This window comes from Falco peregrinus, chromosome 9 (assembly GCF_023634155.1).
Source record: "Falco peregrinus isolate bFalPer1 chromosome 9, bFalPer1.pri, whole genome shotgun sequence".
NCBI classification, from domain to species: domain Eukaryota; kingdom Metazoa; phylum Chordata; class Aves; order Falconiformes; family Falconidae; genus Falco; species Falco peregrinus.
Genome location: NC_073729.1, coordinates 11,433,816 through 11,458,920, shown reverse-complemented (window position 1 = coordinate 11,458,920; position 25,105 = coordinate 11,433,816). Strand labels below are relative to the sequence as shown.

At 38.7% G+C, this 25,105-nt stretch overlaps 1 protein-coding gene across 6 annotated transcripts in view; it reads left to right on the top strand.

Annotated features, from left to right (window-relative positions):
- Positions 1 to 25,105, top strand: part of BTBD10 (BTB domain containing 10) — a 29,827-nt gene that overhangs the window by 1,169 nt on the left and 3,553 nt on the right. The window contains exons 2-8 of one of the 6 annotated variants that reach the window (XM_055813659.1): positions 5,480 to 5,665; positions 6,223 to 6,381; positions 19,141 to 19,334; positions 19,989 to 20,274; positions 22,553 to 22,655; positions 23,405 to 23,525; positions 24,622 to 24,819. In XM_055813659.1, the coding sequence (XP_055669634.1) occupies positions 6,281 to 6,381; positions 19,141 to 19,334; positions 19,989 to 20,274; positions 22,553 to 22,655; positions 23,405 to 23,525; positions 24,622 to 24,819 (1,003 nt within the window). In that variant the 5' untranslated portion in view covers positions 5,480 to 5,665; positions 6,223 to 6,280. Of the gene's footprint in view, positions 1 to 5,479; positions 5,666 to 6,111; positions 6,382 to 12,985; positions 13,355 to 19,140; positions 19,335 to 19,988; positions 20,275 to 22,552; positions 22,656 to 23,404; positions 23,526 to 24,621; positions 24,820 to 25,105 lie in introns of those variants that run through there. The other 5 variants (XM_055813660.1, XM_055813661.1, XM_055813658.1 and 2 more) reach the window with 5 other exon arrangements.

The window sequence follows — 25,105 nt, the reverse complement described above, 5'->3', positions numbered from 1 at the left end:
TGCCTTTTTCCTTCATGAATCATGTGTAATGATTCATTTAAAGAGTACTTATTTCTGTTGTTGCTTCAGCTTTGGTGATCCTTTTCCTGGAAGACCCTCTCTTTCTCTCTGCAATTGCTATTGAATTAGATGATCCAGAAACATGAATTATCAACTTCACATTAATCACAGTTCGTGACTTGATAGCTCACACTTATTTTCTTTTATCTGAACTGAAAAAAAAAATAAATTGTCACTGCATCATCTTGTGTCGGTTACCTTGAATTCCTATAGCTTGAAAACAAGTACAGTCAAAAGGAACTGGCTGATTTTTCTTTTCTTTTTTTTTTTTTTTTTTTTTTAACCATTTCTCTGTAGTTAAGGCAGATTGTTCCATTGTATTTGTTTTGCAGGTCTGTCAGTGTGGATTTGTCTTTGACTAGGTCTCTTTCTTGCAAAGCATCAGAGATAATTTTTTTCTGTTAAGATGCACAAATCTTCTGCCAAAAGCCTTTGCATATTATCTCTTGATTTGTACCGTTTCTGTCTCAAAAACTCATAGTCTACTACATGCTGCCTGTGATCATCATTGCCGTCTACTGATGTTTAAGACTGTTCTTACAAGTTTTTTCAGCACATGTTTGTATTTATGCTTTTGCCCAGTGTGTTAATGCCAGGGAAACTGGGTGTTGAGGAAGACAAGTTAAAGCAGCTCTTGTATTGCACATTAAATTCGTTCTTGAATCCCAGTTTTCCTTTTAGGTGCAATTGCGTTTGAAAATGGTGAACAGCTGATGTGTGGATGACACTGCTTATTAAATTAGTCACAAGTATAGTCACCACTGATTTTGCTGTCACTTTGTTATAAACTGTATGCTTTCGTAGGTTGTATGCTTGAGGCTGGGGCTGTTTTGTCCTGTGTGCATATGCAAAAACCAAACCCTCATATGCTAATTTCTTTCAGCACAGCTTTCCTTTAGCACTGTTGCTTAAATCTTGGCCTGGCTGTTGTTTATCAATAAAAGTATGTATCTTTAAAACACATATGGAATCAAAAGCTAATTTAGAATTCATTTAAGATCTGAAAAATCATTTGGGATTTTCTTGTTCATTTGAGATGTATTGTCACTGCTGGGTACCACCATGGGTGTAGACCTTCCTTGTTTCAAGAAATGTAACTGATAAATTGTTTCACGCTATTCATTTTGTTACTGATGCCGAGTGTTACCAAGCCCTCTGTCGTGTCTGCCTTCTGTTTTTGTATTGGTGGGCCACAGGTGATAGGGCTAGTAGTAGTGGCAAGAAGTTAGGGTTTGTGCCTTTTTCCTGCAGTGATAAGCACAATTTTGCTTTTGTGTGGGAGAAGTTGCTAAATCCACTGCGCTTTTTACAGGTTTACCTAGGTTGTGTTTACACAATGAATCTTAATACAGAGGAGGCATTGGGAATCATCTGCCTCTTGCTTTTTAGGCTTCCGATATCAGATAGGTGTTTTATAGTCGCGTTCCTTTTAGGAATTACAAAGTTAAAGCTGACAAGATAGTCACAGGCTGTCTGTTGCTCATGGTGCTATAGAAATAGGAATATCATCAGCATCCCATGACTGCTCAATTATTATTTTTTTTCCTTCTTATTCATCAAGAGACACTTAAATCCTGACCTGCTATGTTAATCTTGAAACTATCGCAGAGGATGTCTCTTAGCTATGCTTTGATCAGTGTTGGTTTGATAACATTTTGATGATGATAATTTATAAAATCTACTTTATATGGCTGATGTCTGCACTAGTTTGCAAGAAACTCACTTGGCAGGTATGGATCTCCATTATATGTGGTGTCTGCACTATAAGCATGTGTGCTTTGAACTGTATTTCTTAATTAGGATGTAATGTCACTGTGCTTGCATTCCCTGTAAATCCTACTTGTAGGTTAGTTTTTGTTATTGCTGCTCTTGTGCTTTGATGACTAGAAGCAGCAAACAGCAGACTGTCACCCCTTACAGGAAGTCTACATAATCTGAATCTTGGGAGTTTCAGTGTCACAACTGATGCCAGGTTTTGTCCTAGCTGGTTACATGTCTACTGGATCTTCCAGATCATCCTGGTTCGCCCTTATGGTGTATTTCATTGATGGAGCAGGTTAGAGCAGATGAGCTTCTGAAACCTGTCCTACTTTAGGAAATGCTTCTGACCAAGGTGTAAAGCTGAGTAGCTGCCTGAAGTATTACATGTTAGTTATCTGAATGTTGTCCTCTATACTGACAGCTGGGGCAATCGGTTCTTTGTTCCATCTGATGAGCTGGCGTCCGGAAGATGACATCCTGGGTCTCTGTCTCAAAACTTCAGGCTATTTTAATAGTGTTCTTCAGTAAGACCCCAAAGCTTTGCTGCCTTACAAGTTTTCTCAATAAATGTAGTGTGGCTGGCTGTCTTGAAGTGTACTGATAATTAGTTGAGATTAGCTTTACTTCTTTCCTGAAAGACTTCCAAAGCACACTTTCCCCCTGCTCACTTGCAGTACCTTGAAAAGTGAAAGTCCTGCATCTCACAAAAACGTATGTCCGCTTCTTTCCAGCATCTGATATTGCCTAAATCTTGCTTAATCTGCTGTGCATCTTTGGTGCATTTTATTTTGTCATGGCACAAAACTGAATATGCTTTAAGTGTTATTAATATAATAATATATTCTACAGCTATCACAAGTTAGTGTATGATACATCCTTTCATGAGCTCTTCAAGTAGTGGTGTAAACACATTAATTACTGTATTTTGCAATGCCTAGGGTGGCTCTACCGCATAAACTATTAGCTTCCACAAACCCACTGGGTGTCTGTCTTTACAATTCCTTTGTGTTCCAGTAGTCTACAACTTTGAGAAATGAGTGAGGATTCTGGCTTCAAGTTGATGTTAGCAAATTGAAGTGTTCTAGCTGTCTGTGTTGACAGCTTTGAAAGTTAGTCTACTTCCTGATTTACCTATTTTACACAGTTATTCTGTGTAATAATTCTCCAGAGTATTAGCTTTCTGCAGAGGGGTAAGAAATCATTCTTTAAGCCTAGAGAATTGCTTATTAGCTAATCAGAATGGCAATCAGTTTGGCCAATATGATAGTGTTTTGTGATCTACAAAGGATATTTGGATTTGATTATTTTTTTAAAATTTTATTTCATGTACTCCCAGTGCCTTTTTGCCTTTACAAACATTTCAGATCAGTTTCTTGATTTCATGGGAGGCATTGAATAGTACTTGTGGCGATGTACTCTTGCTGGTTTTTTGTTTTGCATGCAAGACCAGAATGTTCAGCAAAAAATATTTTCTTTGTGGCCCACGATGTGAATTGAAAAAACCCAACCCAAAACTAACAAAAAAACCCCAAAACCAAACATTTGAACCACAGTTGAAACATTCTTTTCTGTTGCAGGGAAAAGTGGATTTGTTGGTGTTCAAAAATTTATCAGGAGGACTAGTTAGTTAGTTTACAGAATTTATATGGCATTTGTTAATTGAAAAATTTCTATTTTCAATAGAGAAAAGCATAAAAAAAGTTTCCTTATTTATTGTCTTACAGGTTTGTTAAAACTTGAAATAAAAACTGATAAATGCGTTTGCTTATAATCCACACAAATGCTATCAACAATGGTCAAGAAAAAAACCCAGCTGTGTTACAGCAAATTGTTTCTGATAGAAGTGTTATTTGTTAAGATCCTGCTGAGTGAAGGATGGAGGGAAGACTGTTTCTTGTTCACAAGCTCATAGTGTGACATGCTTTAACTGTATTAGAAATTCCACAAAGATGTGGCTTTGGATGATTTCAGATTGTTTATCTTTTAACTGTGTTCTAGTTCCGAGTTGTGTGCCAGTCAGGTACTTGATCGGTGACACTGCTGGGGTTCTTCATATGCTTTAAGTTGGGAAAAGGGAACACTGATGTTCGCGAGGAGCAGTCCCATTTGTTTCTCTTCTTCTGTGTCCTTTGGCTTAAGCGTGTAGCTGTATAGCAAAGCAGATTGAGGAACTGATCCTACTTAAAACCATCTTTTTCCTTGTGAACCTATATCCTCCTGTTGAATCTATTGCTTTCATTAAATGAAAGATGGGGAGGAGGCAGAAAAAGTGAGAGAATTTAAGAAAGTGATTTGAAGTTTTCCTTTCAGCTGCAGTTCTCATGAAAACAGCTGCTTTTACATGTCTTTTCAGTGTGAAATTCAAATATTGACATCTTGCTTCAGTGAAATTAGTAAGAACTAGCTGCTGGATGACAACTAGTTTCTGATAAGGCACCTGCTTTGGTCCATACCTGAGAGGATGAGGTGTTTATAAGTCTATTAGCTGGCTTTAAAGAGAAGAGAGAAAAACGAAAACTTGAAAAGAAACGGGTGGTGCTAAATGAGCCCATCACTGTGGTGCTTGTCGGAGCAGGGCCCTGTGCTCCTGTGGCAATCGGTAGCAGGGAGTGATTCCAGAATGGGAGTTGTGGTGTTCTGCTAGGATAATGCTGGTCTTCACTTCTTTTTCTAACCAACACTGTTAATGTGAGTAGGAAGACTCACTGTATACCTTGCTCGAGTCACTCCATCTAGCGAACGCAAATTGTTTCAATTCAGGATACAAGGTGCCTTTATTTTTGTATTGCTTGTGTATGAAAATGTTACATCATGTTGCACCTAAGTTCTGAATGACAGCTGGTCAAGTAACTTGTGACTGGATTTATAAACCAGCCTTCCTTCCCCCTTCCTACTTAATAATACTTTTTCCATTCTGAAATAGGTTGTAGGTTTCTCCATGTTAAGGATCTAAACACACCTGATAAATGTGTGTAAATCCTATAACCTTCTGTGTTTGTGTAGTATTGTCACGTGTTGACTGTGTTTTGATAACCTGAATTTCCAGGTAATACACAATGAAATGCTTATCAGAGCTTTTTGCTTTTTTTTTTTTTTTTTTTTTTTTTAATGAGAAAGTTGAGTATTTTCTATAATTGTAAATAAAATGTTTTTTCCTTTCCAGACTCTATATGGACACCTGACCATATGAGTCTTCCAATCCAAGTGTTTTTAATTATAGAAGCTGTAATGGCGGGGGGGGGGGGGGGAGGGAACCATAACCCTGTGGTGGAGATTGTATACTTGGTATAAAATCTGTTTTCTTTGTTAGAACTGAACATGAAGGAAAAAGTCATATACAACTGACATTTTTAAGAAGCTTGTTCTCTACTGTTCTCTTGCAATAAAAATTTGAGTTTGGATTTAGCTAAAAGAATCAAATTTGTCAGAAGGGCTCTTTTATTTTCCACGATTAGAGGGACGTTTTATTTGAGAAGCTACCTTGTTTCAAAGAAGTTGCAATTCCTTTGGGACTCACTTAAAAAAAAAAAAGAATCAGTTTCATTGATTGCAATAAAGGGGTGTGGGCTGGACATACAGTGTTTCTGAAATATTTAGCTTAAAACTTCAGAGAAACATAGTAGGCTTATCTGTCTGTAATTTAATTTCTTTTTTCCAGATGCTGTACAATCATCAGCTCTTCACTTGTGGCTACTTTTTCATTTTTGTAATCAGATCATTTGGAACTATATAACTCAAGTCTTGACACAAGTGTCACTTATAGGTATGACTTGAACACCAGTCATTGAAGATTGGCTGTCTTCATTGACAGTCACAAAGTTGTTTTATCTATGAGTGAATTCTGGTGAGTTGAGCATAATACTGGAGCCCAGTCAAGGAAGGGTAGGCTTATAATGTCTGGTTTTCTATTAAATTTTTGTGACTTTTCTGCAAGAGTCAGTGAAACTGGACTACATTGAGTGTTTCTAAGGATTGCTATTTGTTAATCTTATTCCTGTTTTCCTCTTGGGCAGCCATTCAAATTATAAAACTTGGTCTCTCTTCTACAGTTGGGATCATTCTTTGCATTAACCACACATTTAAAAGAAAATTATGATGTGTTTGCCTTGTGTTTTATGACCAGTGACTTCTCTGTTTGGACACAGTGAAATTAATTGTGGCAAAATTGAAGTTGTCTGCCAACACTTACAGAACTGTATTTCTTATAACAAAATCTTCAGTGCAAGTATCAGCAAAACATATAGAATGTTATTATCAGGCAATTTAGAAGTTGTGCTTCTGTATATCTTGCTTTCTGCAATCTTTATTTAAAAAAACAAAGCCTAACAACACAGAATTCTGCATGTCTGTAATTTTTTTTGTGTGTGGCATTTAAAGGTAAACACTACTCTCTTAATGTAGGTTGTGAGTGCTGCATGTATGCTTTTCAGAGCAGTAGTGTGAGGAAGCTGGCAGTGGAATGGCAGGACGGCCTCATCCTTATGATAGTAACTCCAGTGATCCAGAGAATTGGGATCGGAAATTCCATAATAGACCTCGTAAACTTTGTAAACATTCAAGGTAGGTGCTATGTACCATCTATTGCATCTCAAAAACCATAATAAAAAGTCCATTCTAAAGGCTACTGTATCTGGTTGTGGCAAGTCCTGTCATAAATTTTGTAGTTCTTGAAAGAGACACTAAATCCTTTAAAATATATTTTCTAACCTAACTGATTTGTCAGCTTCCCTAATCCATGCTTAGATTTGTTTTGCTGTGGGTGGGATTTTAGTCTTTTTAAAAAAACCTAAATGCTTCGCGTGTATATCAAGACACCAGTTGAGTGACTAAATATATGCATTTTCTTGGGGTGCTTGCTGGGAGTTACTTCTCTTCATCATTTTTTAGTTGTTGGTACTCTGTGAAGTAGCATACTTAAAATATGTGCAACTTGTTCATGGCGATAACTGATAGTTTAGTTGCTTGCATGCAAGTGACGCGCTCTAGTACTTTCTTTGTAAAGCTGTGTGTCAGATCTTGCTGTTGCCTGCATCCCTCACTGTAAGAATGTTTTTAAAATGCGTCTTGATTTGAAAACATAATGAAGTTAATTAGTGTCTTCCCAGCATATAGTGCTCAAAAATGAACTAAGCAAAGCAGTTAGTCACCTAACAAATGTATGTGAAAAAGCATGTTGCTGGAAATATATATAAGCATCCAGATAAATGTGTATCTTCCAAGTACATTGCCCTTTTAGAAGTACTAAATATAACTAAAACATCTCTGATAGCTAGCTAAAAATGTTCACGATTTAAGCTTTCACACTCCCAAGATGATAGGGAAACAGCAACTTAATTCACATTTTTATTTCATAGGTTCAGATAAATTGGACTCAAGCATTGCCCAAAGTATTCTATGGACAATTAAGATTTTGGGTTATTTTTCTGTCATTAAATCTTGGATAATTGTGAGACATCCAAAAGGGCAGGAAAAAAGAATGCACCAGTAATTAAAAGGCTCACAGGGAGACCCACATAATTATAGGCCTGTCTGTGAAGCAAATAATGGAATGGTTAACATGAAACCAAGGAGGGTGGCTGGTGCTGCCGGTTAGTATAGGCTTATCGAATATAGCTTTGTACAGTTGACGTTTTTATTAAGATGACGGTGTCTGGTAAGTGGTTGAGCTGTGTTTCTTATTTAGGATTGAAATGTGGCGCAGTATCAGCAAATGAACAATATAGGTATAATAGGACATTGTATGCAAGTTGAGGACTGTTCGCTGTCAGGTCTCGGAGTGTGATTGTAAACGGGTGATTCATTGCTGAGTCCGGTTCATGGAGTTCATCTCTGATCCCGTGCTACCTCCCATGACTGGTGATCTGGAATAAAACCTAAAACTGATATTGATGCAGATGACCCATGATGGGGAGCCCTAAATAATGAAAAGAAGTCATGTGATCAGAGCGGTTTGATAAACTGGGTGGAAATAACTGTGCATTCTTCATATGACTAAATACTGAACTTAAACGTATAGGAAAAAAGAATGTAGGCCATTTTTGTAGATTGTATCAACTCACGATCATCAGCGGTATTGGCACCGTAAAGAATACGGACTCAATGGGTAGTCAACTGAACCGAAGTCTGCAAGACCTCAGTCTGGTCAAAAGGACTAATGGAGCTGTTGGATGTATAGTGGAGTTATTGGAAGTCTGGTATCAGCAGTTCTGGGAAGATATTGATTAGAGGGGTTCTGAGACACAGAAGTTACTAGGTATTTTTTGAGACGGGGAAACTCAAAGGTTCAGTAATGACATCTGAATCAGATCCTCGCAGAAACGGCATTGTGATGATGAGCTGTAGTCAGTAGGTAGATTTGTAATAACATGTCGTAGCTGGAAGCTGAAGCTGGGGAAATCCAGTCCAGAGGAGCAGTGTACATGTCTTAATGTATGTGGTCTGTTGTGGATTATCTATTTTGGGAAAAAAATTTAAGTAAAAAGCTGTGCAGCTTTAGGAAAAGATTATTAGATGCAGATAGGAGTTAACTCGAGGAAGTCTATGGCCTATGCCTTTCAGAAGGGTTGCTGTTGATCATTTGGTACGGTCTGAATTCAAGGTTTACGCATCAGCTGCAATTATTTATAGGCATAGATTTTATGCCTTCTAAGTTGGACATATTTCTGACAAAACACAATTTGTGTTTCCATTAAGATGTTGAACAGCCAGTGTTTTATGGAAGCTTTTAGTATGTATGATAGGGATATAGTAATCAAGCTAACATCTGATATTTTTTTTCCCCACCAAATAATGTAAGCTTGTTTTGGAAATGTTTGAGGTCATAACAGAGTAAGGAATAAATTAAGGAGAAATATTTTGTTACCTTGTTCCGTTGAGATACTTGATTACTTCAGAGAATTCAGTTATTGGAAAATGGTGTACTTTATTCAAAAGCCTGAACAAAATAATTGGATTTTGGGTGGCTGAATATAGACATACTACTATCATTTCTGACTTCATTGACACTTTTTCTCCAGACAAATTAAAATCTGTGCAAAAAATGCATTTTTTCCCCTCAGACTGCTTTTGGAGGCATATGTTTTAATGATACAACTTGAACAGAACTGCTTTGTTAAAAGGTTTGAGTACTGCAGTCTTATTTGTCTTGCACTTCAAAAATATGCCTTGTACAAAATAAGAAAAAAAACTGCCTGGGGTTTGAGAAGTGTAATGGTGAAGTAAGAACTTTAGAATAAATCTCAACAAGGGAGTAATGTTTAAGATGGATGCTTAGCTTGTCACTTCTTGGTGCTTTGGAGTGTTTAATCCTCTAGCCTTAACATTCTTAAAATAGCTTAGATATATTTTCTATGAGTCTAGAAAATTAATCTACGACTGTGAGCTGTCCCTCTGCACGTAAGGATTTTGTGGCAGCAAGGATAGCCATGGGACTTGGCTCCCTTCACTGTGCCGCCTGTGTGAGGCAAAGGATGTGTGGCAAAACTGTCTAAGGGGGTGTATGTAATAAACAGTTACACAGGTTAACATGATATCTTTTTCTTTCTGGTCTGGCAAGTTTCCAATTTTTTAAGCCTCTGGCGACTTGCACTGTTTTTTTCTCTTCCTTTTTCTTACTTGTTCTGAGATGGGCAATGTAACAGAAAACTCTGGAGACGTTCAGAAAATAAGGATCAAAAATATAATGGAAGTGATCCTTGGTATAAACTTAAAGAGCCTGACAGGATGAAATTATATGGTATTAAAGCTGGCTAATTAATGATACAGTCTTGTCGGTCCAAGCCATTACAAAAAATCTTTGAGATTCTTTTTATTTAAGTACCTGAACAAGATGGAGCAAAACTTTCAGAAACCATATGTTGACTAAATGTTAGCTTAGGTTCAAGTCAATGGTCTCTGAATTCATATTTTCATTATTAGATATTGCTGATCTGTATTTTCTATTTTATTTTTAACTGATTACTAGCTTCCCACATGTAACTTCTCTGTAATGCTCTCATACTTGTTGGGAAACCTTAATTCTGTTGTGCTAAGTGCTTTCTCTGGAGTTGTGAAAAATCTGTGGCTTAAATTTGCCTCTTTCTTAACAATTGTCCAGGATTTAACTTTCAAAATTTGCTTCTGGTTTAGGCCCATTTGATAATCCCTTGTTTGTTCATTCTGTTGATAGTGTTAAAACTCTTGCCTGCCCTACTGCATTAATGAACAAAATGTGGCTGTGGTGTGATTCTGTTGTCTTCATTCTTGAACCTCTTGAGTCTTTCAAAAGCTTCAACTTCTTTGAAAAATTTTCTAGAGATGACAAGTTATGGTGCAGATGCTGAATGCTGAGATTTTTTTTCCCTAATATTATTTTTGCATGCTGAGAGGATGCATTCATGAGTTGTGAATGGAACTGCCACTTGCCTCAGCATTTTGTAAGTACACGAAGCATCCCCAGAAGAGTCCTTTTCTCATCTCTGGATTGATATCAGAATGTATAATCTGTTTTCTACTGCAGGATGGGCTTTATTTTTCTTCATGAAATTTGGATTTCTGCAGTTGAACATTTTAGAGCATGGGCCAGGCCTACGCCATGTATGACATGAAAATAATTTTAGGCCTGCTTTTGCCATGGGTGCAAATGAATGGATGAATGTGCATCATTTGCTTTAACTGCAAACATGCTCGCTTTTAATTGCAAACTGGTATTGGCAGATCAAGATCTCCTCTTCATCTAGCTTTTGTTGGCACCAGGATATAAAACCCTCAGAAGAAACTGAGATGGGCTGGGAAGAGATGATCTTGGAATCTAGAAAAATGGGCTGCACTCAGTAATGGCTTTCAAAAATATCAGTCTGCCAATCTTCTGTAAGGTATCTAAGGTATAGTGAGTGATCTTAACCAGTTGTTTTTGTTGGGTTTTTGGGAGCTTGCAAACACTGCTGAGAAAGAAAGTTTAGTGACTTTCTGTGCAAAAGCACACTCTAAATCCTCTTGAAATTCTCCAGCACACAAATGACCTTTTCCAAATATAGTCATACGTTTTTTGTGGTGGACTTTGGCATCATGTAAAACTTGATGAGACCCTGATTTTTTATTAAAACACAAAGCACTTCCAAGGTGAAGCAGTTAAGCTCAGAACTTGAGTTTTTACGGACAGCTCTTCTGCATTGTTGTCTGCTCCATTCTGCTCTGAGAGTAGAAACTATAACGTCTAGATAGAGGTTCAGTAAGTGTTTACACTCAGTCTTTTTGAATTTGGACGTCTGAAGCTAGTTTTTAGTAGATAGAGGTACTTTACAGTTCCAAGAAGGAGAACATGCTTCTGAGTTTCTTAAACCTTGATTTTTACCTAACATCCCATTTTGAAAATGGAGTAGGAATTGGCGCATAAATAAAGGCAGCCCATATTCCTCTATGGAGGGTCGTGTATTTGGGTAGCTTGACAGAAGTCATACAGTGTGAGAATGTATACCTACCTAAAGGTAACTTCCTTGCTGTATGAAAAATCCCTTTAGTAACTGCACACTCACGGGAATTTTTTGTTGTTTTCTTCCTGAAATGGAACGGAGTTACTAAGAAATGTATTACAGTTGACAGACCCACTGAAGACCAAAATTATCTGAATATTTAAGAATTTTGGAGCAGGGAAGTGTTCATGGAGTTGTTGTGTTGAGATGAGGGACGATCTTATAGTGCTCCCCACATTAAGCAGAGAGAATTCTTTCTGAGAACTTCCTTAGTGGGTTGAAACCCAAGTTAAGTGTGACTGCTGGGCTGTGCATCTACAAGGTTTTCATGGATGTGTGTCCTGGACTGAGGGGTAGTTTTGTGGGAATCAGGAGCTAATCTGTCCATGGCATGTTCTTTCTACCTGAAATTAGGAGTAAAGACGAACAAAACATACTAATTCTGCTGTGGATAAAAGACCTTGCGTAGGGAACCAGTGCTGAAAAAAACTGGGTGCACTTGTACTTTTTCTTGCTGTGGAGCTGTTAGAGGCAAAAAAAAATGCCCGAAAGAAGGTTTTTCCAGCGTGTGTTCTATATAGCTTGTTACAACCACGTCGTCCATCGCTTTTTTCGAAGGGAAGAAGAAAGGCTTGCAAGACTGGGGGTTATTCTGCCCTGGGGCATGGGAAGGGTGGTTGTGTGAACCCTTACAAGACCCTAAACCCAGAAGAAAATTCATGGGCTCAGGTAACTGAGACTGTGTGAGCAGAAATTTTCCTTCTGTGTCTAGAGCTGACTCTTAGTCAAGAATGCTAGTGCTTTCCTGCCTTCCTAATCACAAGTCTCTTGGTTTTGTTACGTCCTCTTTATAACAGCAGTCGTTAGCTCAACAATCCCACTTGCTCCTTCAGCTTTCATCATATTTTATTTTCTACTCTACTGCTTATGACATCTAGATTTTTATTTATTGTAAGACTTGCTTTTAAACTATTCCTCCAGTGCATTGCAGCTCCTTAAAACAGCCTACAAACATTCTGAAAAGAATAATTAAAAAAAAAAAAAAAGCTGTAGCATAATTCTTATCTTCCCCCAAAGAAAAAACCCTTAGAAAATTTTATCCTGACATGTATATTAGTCTGCTTCCTTGTTTTTTGTGCTTGGTGGGCTCGACTTGTCAAGCATTTGGTTGACTTATTGATGTGAAGATGCGCTGCAGCAGGACTTGGTGAACCGATTTCTGATTGGTGAACATACTGATTCCTGTAACTATATTTCTAATATTTAGATTGTCACAAAGCTTAGATTTTCCTGGCTTAGACTTAACTACAAACATCCCTTTCCCAACAAGAAATGGAGGCTGTGCTGCCTTGTTCTCAAAAGGGTGTTGCTGTACCTGCTTATGAACTCAGCGAAAGGTGAATTCCCTTTAAATATCAATCCAGGCAGACTTTACAGGAACGAATTAACTGTTGCCTGAAACTTGCATGGATTTGTCGATCTTAAGTGATCGTGAACACAAATGAGAGCTGTGATGAGAGAAAGTTAGCAATAACCTTTTTCAGATGTGGGGTTTGTGTGCTGAAACCCGACGAGCTGGCAGGACTAGAAATAGCTTCGCAGATGGTACTTGGCAGGGTACGGAGCAGCTCGCCGCTGGCACGCTCGCCTCCCTGCCTGTCAGTCGCGGTGCCCAATGGCTGCGTAGGGATGGGAAAACGGCAAGTATGGATTCAGCTCACAGGAGGCTGCGAGGTCAGACGTCAGGATTGCACTACGCATGGCTGAGTCGGTGACTGTGAGAAATGGAATTGAATTAATATCTAGAGGGGTTTGCGTCTTTGAACACTTAATGGACTGTATAGCTGTGATCTCCTGTGCTTGAGGGGAAGATGATGGAGGAAAAAGTAAGGCTCGCTGCTGGTGCGGTGAACTACTGAAGAATGATGGAAATGGCAAATATGCTGAACTTAACAAGTAATGCCAAAGGATGCTGATCTGGCTTGCAAAGCTGCCTTCTTGGAAGGAACAGAATTCCTTTGTCCTCTGATCTCAAAATTATTTCCATGCTTTTGTGTTTCCTCCCTGATAGATGCAAGAGGAAGGTGCGTATCTGTTAAGAGAAATAATCTGTGGGCATTATTCATTCAGGAGAAGAATGAGGAAAAGGAAAAGTGCTGTCCTTTGTGTGCACTGGTCAATTGAAATGTCTGCTGACAAAGAACAGACTTCAGGGGGAGGAAGAAGGGCATAAGCACTGTCATTGTGTAAGTTCTAGCAATACGAGCAGGACAGATTTCTTCTAAAGCCTTATAGAACTGTATCCATAACAGCGTATGGATAAAGCTGTATATCCCTGTTCTACAAGTGCTGCTTCTGTGAATTGTCCTAGGAAGGGATGGGATCTAAGTTTATATTAACTTTTATTAAAATGTAAGCTTTAGACAATAAGGGAGAAAAAAAGGGGGAAATCTTGGTTAATATTACACTGCTGTGTCCCTTTCATTTAAATAAGGTTTTAGGGTGGTTTTGGGGGTAACAAGTTTATTGGTTTAACACCATAATTCTGTGTAGACAAGAGGCAGTTTTATAGAATAAGTATGTTTGTTGGCAGCATTTAGTAGGATGCACATGAAGTTTGGGTGTTGGAATGCATGCTGATTGTTTTGACAGTAGAATTAACTCAGTTTAATGACTTCTTTTAATCATTAGTAATGTATTCAGAGCAATATGTTGTTATGTATAAAGACAAGCTGAAGATCTCCTTCCACAGATGACTCCAAAGCATCATTAAATTGAAGAGCATTTACATTTTTTAAAAACAGCTCTTCCCTTACTGCAAAAATAGGAAGCATATCAGTATGACAAGTGTGCTGTTTTTGACGGTACCATTTTTCCTTCTTTATATCATATTAAATAGGTTTGCTTAAATAAAGTCTTGAACTTACTTTGTTTTCTTTGCGAGGTGGCTGCTTTTAAAGAAAATGCCTCTTCCCTTTACAAAGGCAGAGCTTCCTTGATCCTTGACTGAGGGGGGAAATAAATTCTATCACCAGCTTAAAGTTCTTGAATGGGTGCAGTGCTACTGTCCCAGCGTTCCTTTGGAGCCAGGGAAAACTGTGTATTGAATTTTTGAAGATTGTCTAAATAGATCCGTATTCATAGAGCTGGTTTTGTGGTGTTGCGTTTTTGTGGTTTGCTTGTTTTTTTGTTTGGGTTTTGTTTTTTGGTGTTGTTTTTTTTAACCTGTAGGGAAGTAATTGGTAAAGCAAGATTCTCTTACCTTTCTTTTTTGGTATTAGATGGGCTGCATGTGTGGGGCTTTTTCCAGTTCTAGTGAATGAGGAAATGAGGCTGTGCATTTAAAATATTGGGGGTTCTTTTTTCTCTTGCAGTTTTAAATTAAATGCAGTATGTTATTAAGTGTACAGGAGAACATTTTGCTTATAGGCTGGTGTTGTGCTTTAGTCATTGCCTGTAGCTTCTACAGCACAGCGTGCAGCTGGTGGTCATCAGCTGGGAAATTAATTGAAAGCTGACACTGCAAATACTTCTTTTCAGAGGGAGATAGAGATCTGAAACTATAATGACTTTCTTGGCGACTTGATGTAATGCACCATGCAGAACACCACTGACTGGTGTAGGCTGAAATTACAGATTAATATAGTATGGTAGCCAGGTGCTGCATGAGACTAATGGCTTCCTAGCACTTTTAATTACCCGCAGTTCACTGCTGTGTGAGAAGTAGTGCTGTTTTATCTGGTCTGTATAATGCTTCTGTGAAACACAATACTTCTGAATAGTTTGCCTGTTCTTGCAAATGGGGCAGCTCTGCTTTTGTCAGTCACTTTTCTGTTGGTGTAGGTAGATAGCTGTGTCGACACAACTGTGGAACTCCATAGTGAACGTTGTTTGTCTTGCCCCCATCGCTGGGGACAGGTTTGTGATTTAAAGGTCTACACATTGCTGGCATAGAGCGAAGGGGTTTTGTTTCCCTGCAGCAACAACCTACTGTCCCCAGGGGCTTTGTTAGGGGAGAAAAAACAATATTAACAAGTCCTTCAGTGAAAAAAAATTGAAATTATTTGGTAGTCTTGATGTATTAATTCTTTTGAACAGTTGCAGCTTCTTCTAAAAGCCTCTGTACAGGAAATAGAAGGCACAGGTCTTCTTTCATATGTACTAGCCACAGATGTAGCTCCTTTTTCAGACTGGTGGAGTAGCTCAGTGAGACAGTTTTCCTAGTCAAATATTGCAGGATAAAGCCCGTGACCATCTCTTCTGATGTATTATATTCTACCTCTTTATTTTCTCTTTCTTCAGATTTAAACTCACTTTAGTTGTCTTGTTTATTGCAGAGCAAAGTTGTATTTCAGTGGTAGCTCTTACCTGAGTACACATACTGTCAAGCAAATGGAACTTCAGATTTTTTTTTGGTATATTTCCAATAGATGAAATTTTATATTTTTTTTTGCATATTGTGACTCAACTGTGATGAGATTTAAGATTGACATTTTAGACAGCTGTTAGTAAGATGAGTGAAGTCTCATGATTCAGATGGTGATGTCTCAAGCCAAACTGTTTGAATTCTCTGAAATCTTGCAATTTTAGCTTCCATCTTGCATCTTCTGGCTAATAGATAATGTGCCAGTCTCACAGCATTAATCTGTACGTTAAAGGGAGGAAAATACGGCACAGAAGCAAGCAAATGAATAGTGTGGCCAGCTACAATTGAAACAGCTCTTTCAAATTATTTACTAATCTATCTGTTTCAGAAACGATTTAATATTTAAGGATCCTGTCCTCCTCCAGCTGGCAGCCTCCGCCTCTTTTGAAGTGTGGTGTGCTGAATTGCTGGCTGGTGTGTCTGTGCTCTGAAGGGATGGACGGGGCTGGCGGCAGGAGGCACGTTACTCTGCGCACGCTGCCCTTCTCTTCCCAGGCTTGCTGGCTATATGTACCGAGGCAGAGGTAGCCCAGTTCCAGTACTCGGAAGGTATAGCTGAAACAGTCGTGCCTGGCGTGTTTAGTCCTTCATTCAGACGTGACTAAGGAGGAAGTATGATGCTCGCTGAGTCAATGTTATTTCCTGTAGCACCTGTTTTTCTCAACTCCTGTAAAGAGATTATTAACCAGGGTTCGCCGTACTTCAGTGTGAACTCTGTATCACTGGTTAGAGGGTAATGTGGCTTTAGATGGTTTTCTGGATTAAGAATCACATTTTAATTGCCTTCTCTGTTAAAGGGTAATTCATATTTGCTCTGCCGAAATGCGTGATAGGCCTGCATATCCTTACAGTGGTTCAGTTTCATTTTCTAGTGTGTTTCCCTTATTTAAAGCAACTAGAGTGCTTTAGCTATTGAGAAATAGTGAGTCATACATTTTGATACCATAAAACGTGGCACCTGCAAAACTCTGGTTTCTCACAGCATGGTTAGAAATATTATCAGGGCTGGGATCAAAGCACTGCTTTAACAAAGGCCTAATCACATGGGGCTTTATTAGGATTTGCTGAGATATTTTGTCACAGGACTGCTATGTATGTGTTTGAGTACTCCACATGCACAGAGCCCCCCACCCCGCCTCCCTCTTCCTGGGATAGCTGGTTGTACCATGATGTGCAAATATAAATGCACAGATGAGATACAGAGGTTTGGTGGTTGGTTGGTTTTTTTTTTTGTTTTTTTTTAAAAAAAAGGTTTGACCATTTCTTGGGAAGTTAAGCTGTAGTAGTAATGAATATCATCATGTATAAACAGGGGTCAGACTTGAGTTTCAAGTTAAATTTTAATTATAGGCTTTAGTCAGCATTTCTGGTAACTTGTGGATATATTTTGTAGCTATTAAACTGGTTATGTATTGTATGCATGCATATATATATATATATATGGAAGAGAAGGTGCAAAGGTTTTCCGAAATTGTTGATGTTCTTGAAAGGGAGGTTTGTAGATCTCACTGTGGCAAACTTAGGTACATTTCACTTCCATAATTCCAGAATTTACCGTTCTCTAATAGAGAAGTAAAACAAGTAAGGAGACATGGCAGCCATGCTGAAATGCTATATATCTTAATACATTTTGCATTGCACTGCTTTGGAAGTCCTGAGGAAAATTCTATTTCCTTTCATTAAAATAGGTTGGATCATCTTTATTCTTGGACTGAGCGTTTCCAGCCATAAGCAGGGCTTGCAGTTCTTTTACCTTATTCAATAGACCTCCGGCTGACTTCACATCCTAAAGATGCATGTCTTACTGCAGCATATTTTAAGCTTGGCAGGAAACAGTATTGCAGTAGAATCTCTCTGCACCAAACTTCTGCTTTATTGGATACAGGATCCTTCCCTCACTCGGGTGGGGTGGGGAGAAGCTTGTGTTCCTTAGTTGAGAGGCAAATTTCTTATTCTGTGTGTTGTGCTAATACTCACTCTGTGCCAATGTAAACTCCATAAGCTCTATCATAGCCTGTTTGTTCCGATCTAAGCTCCTCTTACCGGTCACTGAAAGCTGAAATACGTCATGCTGGATATTCACTTTTTCAAATAGTCTTGATTTTTTTTTTTGGTCATTACTTCTAAGCAACTCAAAAAGAGGATGTTCTGCTCAACTTGCTTGTACAGTTTAAAATTTATTGTGCTTTTTGTAGCCAGGTGGTTATTTTTACCTCTTTGTGTTCTTGAATCCTACAGTATTCCTAGCAGTCGTATTTAAGGTCTCTTGGTAAAAGTTGTGGGATCTGCAGGCTTTAAGTGGGGCATTGATGCTCCTGTGGGAAACTATGACCCTTCTTTGTCAGACCTTGTAGTTGTGCAGACTTCTGTCTCTGTTATCCAGTACCTGAGGCTTTTGGAAAGTTCTTCATTTAAACCCATAAGTAAGGAGTGCTGTCAGGCCCACACTTGAAAGGCAAATAGCAAAGGAACTGATTTAGGAATTCCAGTGGGGTGCAAGGACACAGGTATGTCCTTGCTGTCCTGATATAGAAACTTCTTATTTAAAGAGTACAGATAAAAGGCATAAGTATTTTTTGGTAAAATCCAGCAGTAGCTGTTGCAAGTTGATATTTAATTTTTTAGGTAGTTTCTGAGAGTATTGGAACTTGAAACTGACTGGTTTTGTTGCAATTAAATGATTAATTGTGAAATGTAATCAGTATCTTAAATTAAGGAATATAACAACTTAATCACGGTCTAAAAAAAAATCTTAAACTGTTACATCAAGATTTGTTACTTTAGACTAGATGTCCTAGTTGTTACTGACAGTGCTTTAATATATATATCTTGTCTTTACTATAGTCCATATGTTTGCTGTCTGGGTTGTGGTGGCTTACTATTGTTCTTTCTAAGAGGAAAGAATGTGCGGAAATAAACTCTTGGCTAGTATGCCGTGGCTTGGTGTATCAACTAGTTTAAGGCTGACCACCTTTCTAAAGGGCAAGCTGCAAAACAAAGTAAAAGTCAGTATTAAAAGCCTGTGTTCCAAGAAGGGTTTTCCAAAACAGGTTCCACAGGAGAAAAAAAATGACCCCTAACTTTTAATTTCATGGTTTGACTAGAATGTTTAATTTAACAGTAAGACCCAAAATAGAATTCTCAGTTGGGTTTGACTTACCTGTCTGGAAGGGATTTCTATGAATACAGGTTCACAGGCAGGCTCAGCTGCTCATGCAGTGTCTCTGTAGATCACACAGCAGCAAACAGGTAATTCTTGCTGTCTACTTAATGTTCCAGATCATTACTTGTGTTTGTAAACATAAATGTGGGTACAACAATCAAAGTGGAGGGGGATAATACTAATCTTCAAAGCAGGTACATGGAGTGTGAATGCCTTTAAAATTTGAGTGCGTGTTTCTGAAACTTTGAAATGCTGTATGTTTCTCTTATTTCTGTTTTCAGCACCTCATCTCGTATTGCTAAAGGAATAGACTACACAAAAATGAGCCTCCATGGCGCAAGTGGTGGACATGAGAGATCAAGGGACAGACGCAGATCAAGTGACAGATCTCGTGACTCATCCCATGAGAGAGCAGAATCTCAGCTCACTCCATGCATCAGGAATGTCACTTCACCAACAAGACAGTATCATTCTGGTGTGTGCAGATCTGTAGCATTTCAAGGATTAAAATTCTTCATTACTGTTTTGTTAAAAGAATATAATAAAAAGCATTAGTTGTTGATGATACAACATATGGATTCTTTATGTGTGCCCTGGGCTGCAGGTACCCCTTTTTTTGATAGGTCGTAACTTTTTTCTTCAGTCTGCAGTGTGTATTCCTACTTAGCTCTTACTTAGTTCAAATCACAAGAACGGTCTAATTCATCTAAGATGGTAATTAACTAAACACTTCCCCTTCACTTGGTAGGGTTTAGGTATTTAGAAATACAGGGAACACTTCTCTCTTAAGTGACAACTTGGTTTGTTTCTTTGAGCTGCAGCACTGAACACCAACTGTGATGCATTGCTTCTGTTATGTTGAGTTGCTTTTTCAGTACTAGAAAGCTGAATTTCTCTTGTAACGGCTTTGGGGAGGTGAGGTGGCTTTGACAGTGATAGAGACCTAAGGATCTCATATATGGACAGTCATTTCTGAAGGTTTCTTTAATTAGAATAGATTTAATTGAAAGAGTTTGTGCTTAACGATTTGCAATGTTTTGTGCCTGGAAAGACATCAACTGCATAGAGCTCATGTAAATCTATAACTTAATTTCCTGTTTCTTCTCCTTCTACCTCATCCTCACTTAAGATCGTGAGAAGGATCATAGTTCATCTCGACCAAGCAGTCCTCGTCCTCAGAAGACTTCCCCTAACGGTTCTGTTGTTAGCATGGGCAACAGCAGCAGGAACAGTAGCCAGTCAAGCTCAGACGGGAGCTGCAAGGCTGGTGGGGAAATGGTATTTGTATATGAAAATGGAAAAGAGGGAGCTCGGAATGTAAGAACTTCTGAACGAGTAACACTCATAGTGGATAACACCCGATTCGTTGTAGATCCTTCTATCTTTACGGCACAACCTAATACAATGTTGGGCAGGTTGGTATCTTTTGTTGTTGTTGTTGCCTTAATAACTAGCTGTAGAAGAGAGCCATAAATGCCTTGTAGATATTAAAATTGTTTAAATAGCTCTTGAACTCATATTGTTACAGCTGATCTGCTAATGTTTAATATTATCAGTTTGCGAAGGTGTTTAAGTAAAAAATGATATAAGTTCTTCTCTATATCTGGCAGAGATGCCAGCAGATTTCCTAGAGGCGAAAGAGTTTGTAAGTAAATTAACATTTCATGATGTACTCATTTCCTTTTATCTTGCTGGGCATTGCTTCTGTGTTCAGTCTGATGCATTCCATCTCTTGATTTTTAAAGCTATCGCTTCATGAAATTAGTGAGTATAGATAGCTTTTCAAAACAGTAAGGAGGAAAACCTTGAAGGAATTTATTTTGCTTGATGTACCTACCCTGACAACACTGAAGCTCAGCACTTATCTTCTGAAATGCTTTTTGGACAGGGGCATGTCAAATAGTATAATGGATCAGATCCTCTCAGCAGAGACCTACATGCAAAATGGTCAATGCATGTACTATTCTCTGCAGAAACTGTAATGAGCAACGTAATTAACGTGCTTACTTGGTGGGAAAGGATTCTATGCTTTACTCAAATACTGGCTGGTTTTGCTTTGTCCGAATGTAGAGAGCACTGTTTACAAAGTTGCAGCAAGGAAGAGATGAAGGGTTATGTCCATGTCACTTTGGATTTGGCTTTTTTCGTTAAAATGTGGCTGTTTCTCAGCCCATAAGGGTATAATCTTATTTAAGATATATAGGTATATATAAAAAGCTATTTGCCAAAGTACAGCTAATAAATGTGATCAAACAATTTCTGCTTTAAGTCACCACTGTGTGGGATAAAGAGTACCTCAGTTCCCTGTTTTGTGAAAAGTCAGGGAAGAGTTACAGAGAAAGCAAAAAATGTTTCTTTATATAAACTGTAAAGGGAAATGATTTAATAGAATTAAATCAATGATGTAAGACACTTGTGTATGTCTAATACGTGCATACATATATACATGTAAATATCCAGACCAATAAACTGGGAGTGTATCAGCATGAAGTTACGGGGTGAGAGTTCCCTTTTCCATGCCCAGCCCTGAAGCGGTGCTGCCTAACGCGCCACACTTCTGTGTGCGCGTGTGCGCTGCTGAGTTATTCTCCCTTTGGGATTGGTTCAAGGAACAAGCTTATTTTATCTAATGGTAATTCAAAAGTAGGTTAATAAAGATACGGAAATACTGCTCTAAAACACAAGTTATTTATAAACCCGCTTTCCCCCAAAGTCAGTTCACAGGACACTTCACTGTAGTGTCCTAGCTTGAATGTCCCAGCCTAATAGGAACAGCTTTGCTAGGGTTCTGAGAGGCAAAAATAACTGTAATAAGAATGTATTATTTGCCTTAAGCCTATAGCTCTTTCCTAAACGTTCTTTCTTGTCTTGAAGAGTGGTCAGAAAACACATGTCAAATCATGAAGTGAAAAAAGTTACTCCTTTCCCCATTATAAATGCCCAGGGTACGCCAGCTCTGTTTCTCTGGGTTGTACATACGAAAGCAGAGCTTTGCCATCGGGGTATGTTTGCAAGTAAAATGAAGAGCAGATTGGTAATAATTTTTGGAAGGTTAGGGTGTAATTCTGTATCAGAGGTGTGTTAAAAAGTCAGATACTGTTTGGGACTTGCAGTTTTCTCCTTGGTCTAACTTTCCTTGCATCTGTGAGGGAAGAAATGTACATGCTACCCTTAAGTATGGGTATCTTCTATCAGAATGTTACTTTAAAGTTTGAATTAACTAAATCCTTTAAATGAAATTGAGGCAAGTTGCACGTACTTGAACACAAGTTCAGTTTCCTTAACTACCTTAAATGTCTTTAAATAATGAGAATTCTACAACAAAACCTGTTCTGCCACATAACCCCACAAGTATCCCACAAGCAGACTTGTTTCAGGTTTCCCCCACTTTTGGCACTGGCAGGAAATGGCCTGGTCTAACTTCTGTTTAGATCAAAGGATATTGGCAAGTTAAGATGGAAAAATAAAACTAGACTTTCCCAAGTTACACAGGCCTGCTTCCTATTTTCTAGTAGTCTTGCTAAACATAAATCAAACTGAACGAGATGGAATAGGCTGGGTTGGTTTTTTGTTGTTTTTTCCCTACTGTTTCAGCACAATTTTTGACATCTTAGTTTTCAGATTTACCAAAAAAAAAAAAAAAAAGTAGTCACAGTAAGGGATTCTAACCAAATTACTTCTGTTCTTGAGCAGGATGTTTGGATCAGGCAGAGAACATAACTTTACACGCCCTAATGACAAAGGAGAGTATGAAGTTGCTGAAGGAATTGGTTCCACTGTGTTTCGTGCTATTTTGGTGAGTTTTCAGGGGCAAGTACTGTTAGAACAAGCACTGTGAGTATTAAGAGGCGAAACGTCTTGATTTAGCCTTACCTGCATATCTGGACTGCGTGGATGGAATAAATACCGTTCTTCTATATTGTTCTCTAGAGGGGGAAAAAATGCTTGATATGAAAACACGCCTAGATTTTCTAGACATGTACATGTGACAGCAAGAGAGAGAGGAAGCACGCCTGAAATGAACTGAGCAGCTACTGCCTGCTAGAAATTTTTTGACCACCTTCTATGCATCTAGTTCACCCTAGTTCAGATATATTCAACCCTTCTTGTGCTTATTAGATGAAACGGAGTACTGAAGTTAACTTATTGCAGCTAACAGGAGAAAAGCAAACTTCAGTCTGAGAAGAAAATGGCCCCTTACGTGTTTCAGAGCTACACAAAGCAGAGCTGCCATACTGCTTGGTCAGCAGAATCGGAATAGCAAAAGCTGAGTGAAGTATAGATAAAATACAGTATACACACACCGCAATAATCAGTATTAATAACTGGCACCTAAATAACAATTTCAATCAGAGCTCTGCTCTGAAAGCAGCTCAGAAAATTGTGAGTTTTATTGTCCTCAGGTGTATCAACGTTTAATATCTCTTCCTTTTATACATTTTAGGGGGCTTGCTTGTGGAGAAAGAATCATAACTGAAATTTTGAAATGTTTCTGTCGGTTAATGTTGAAGTGCATTGTGGTTTTTGTTTGCTCTGTTACTGTAGGATTACTACAAGACTGGAGTGATACGCTGCCCTGATGGGATATCTATTCCTGAACTGAGAGAAGCGTGTGATTATCTCTGTATCTCCTTCGAGTATAGTACTATTAAATGCAGAGATCTTAGTAAGTGCAGAATTTATTAAAATGATTTGAATTATGAAGACTAACTTAAGCAAATATATAGGGGGGAGTAATTCCAAATTGTATCTTTTATTGAGGTAAATAACATGGCTGACACTACGTGAGCAAAATCCATCCCTTTTTATCTCTGACGGAATAAAGTCTCAAAAAGGATGGATGTACACTTTTTGGAAAACATTGTTTCTGATACTTTGGTGTCTGATAGTCATGTTTTTCTTCTGTGGCCAGCTAAGTGAAGTACTACTGATGCATTTGCAGTACAGATACAGTAACTTCAAGTGGCATCTTTATTTGCAGAGGACAGGGAGGATGATTTGTTTAACTTCTTGCTGAAGAGAATTAAGCTGTGTTGCTAGCAAAAGTAGCGCAGCTTCGCTGGTGGTGTAGGGTGCCTCGTGGTTCCCAGCGTGTGGTGTCTCTTCAGCTCATTCCTTCCCTGAGCACAGCCAGAGTTATGGCCAGTGTTTACGTGACCCGGCCTGTGCCTCTGCTTCCTTTGGTCTCGTGGTGTCTGTGCAGAGCCCGGCGCAGGGCCAAGCAGTGGCGTTCCAGCTGGGAGATCTGCGTGGGGCACCTGTGCCGTCACCGGCAGCGCCGTGCCCTCGCGGCGTGTTGCCTGCTGAGTCACGCTCTCGGTGCACTTTGTCCTTAGCAGGAGGATTTAGCAGCTCATGCTGTGAGGGTTTTGAGAGGCTTTGGGTTTTAAGCTACTGCTTATGAAAAGTGGGTTGCGTGCTGTACTCTTTCAGCAGCTGGCTTAGAAAACGTGTCTTTTGGGAAGCCTGAGAGAAGTCTTATACACAATTACCAAATGTTTAGTAGTAGTAAAAGATGAAGGACATCTCCTCAAGGTCACTCCTCTGCCTGCCCAATGTTATGTCAATATCTGCAGGACAGTCAGTTTGAACTTCTGGTAAACATTTGAAAATGTTCTGATCTTACACAAACCAACAGATAAGTGTCTTTACGGGTGTCTGCAGTAAATACTACAAAATAAACAGAACTGCTGTTTCTTATTCCTGCCTTCATTTTTTTTAACAAACTTCCAAATGTGCCTATGCTTAAAACTTTGCTTCAGGTGCTCTCATGCATGAATTGTCAAATGATGGTGCTCGCAAGCAATTTGAGTTTTATCTAGAAGAAATGATTCTCCCATTAATGGTAGCCAGTGCCCAAAGTGGTGAGAGGGAGTGCCACATTGTTGTGCTGACAGATGATGACGTTGTTGACTGGGATGAAGAGTATCCCCCACAAATGGGAGAGGAGTATTCACAAAGTAAGTTTATTTTCATTGTTTCCACCAACCCACGCTAGGGTAGGGGTAGCAGTGAATGTGCTGATTTAAGTATTTTGTACGTAAGTGCTGGCAGCAAAGCCTTTTCAACATCCTTAATGTCTCATAAAAACAGCCTTACTTTTGGTAGCTCTGCTTTTGTATTTTGCTTCACAGAAGTCTCTGTTGCATGTTACGTTCAAATCTAATTAAAGAGAGGAGCTAGTTTTTATTATTAAGGTATTGTCAGTCAACGAGGGAGAAGGAAATATTTTTTCAGAAAGAGCTT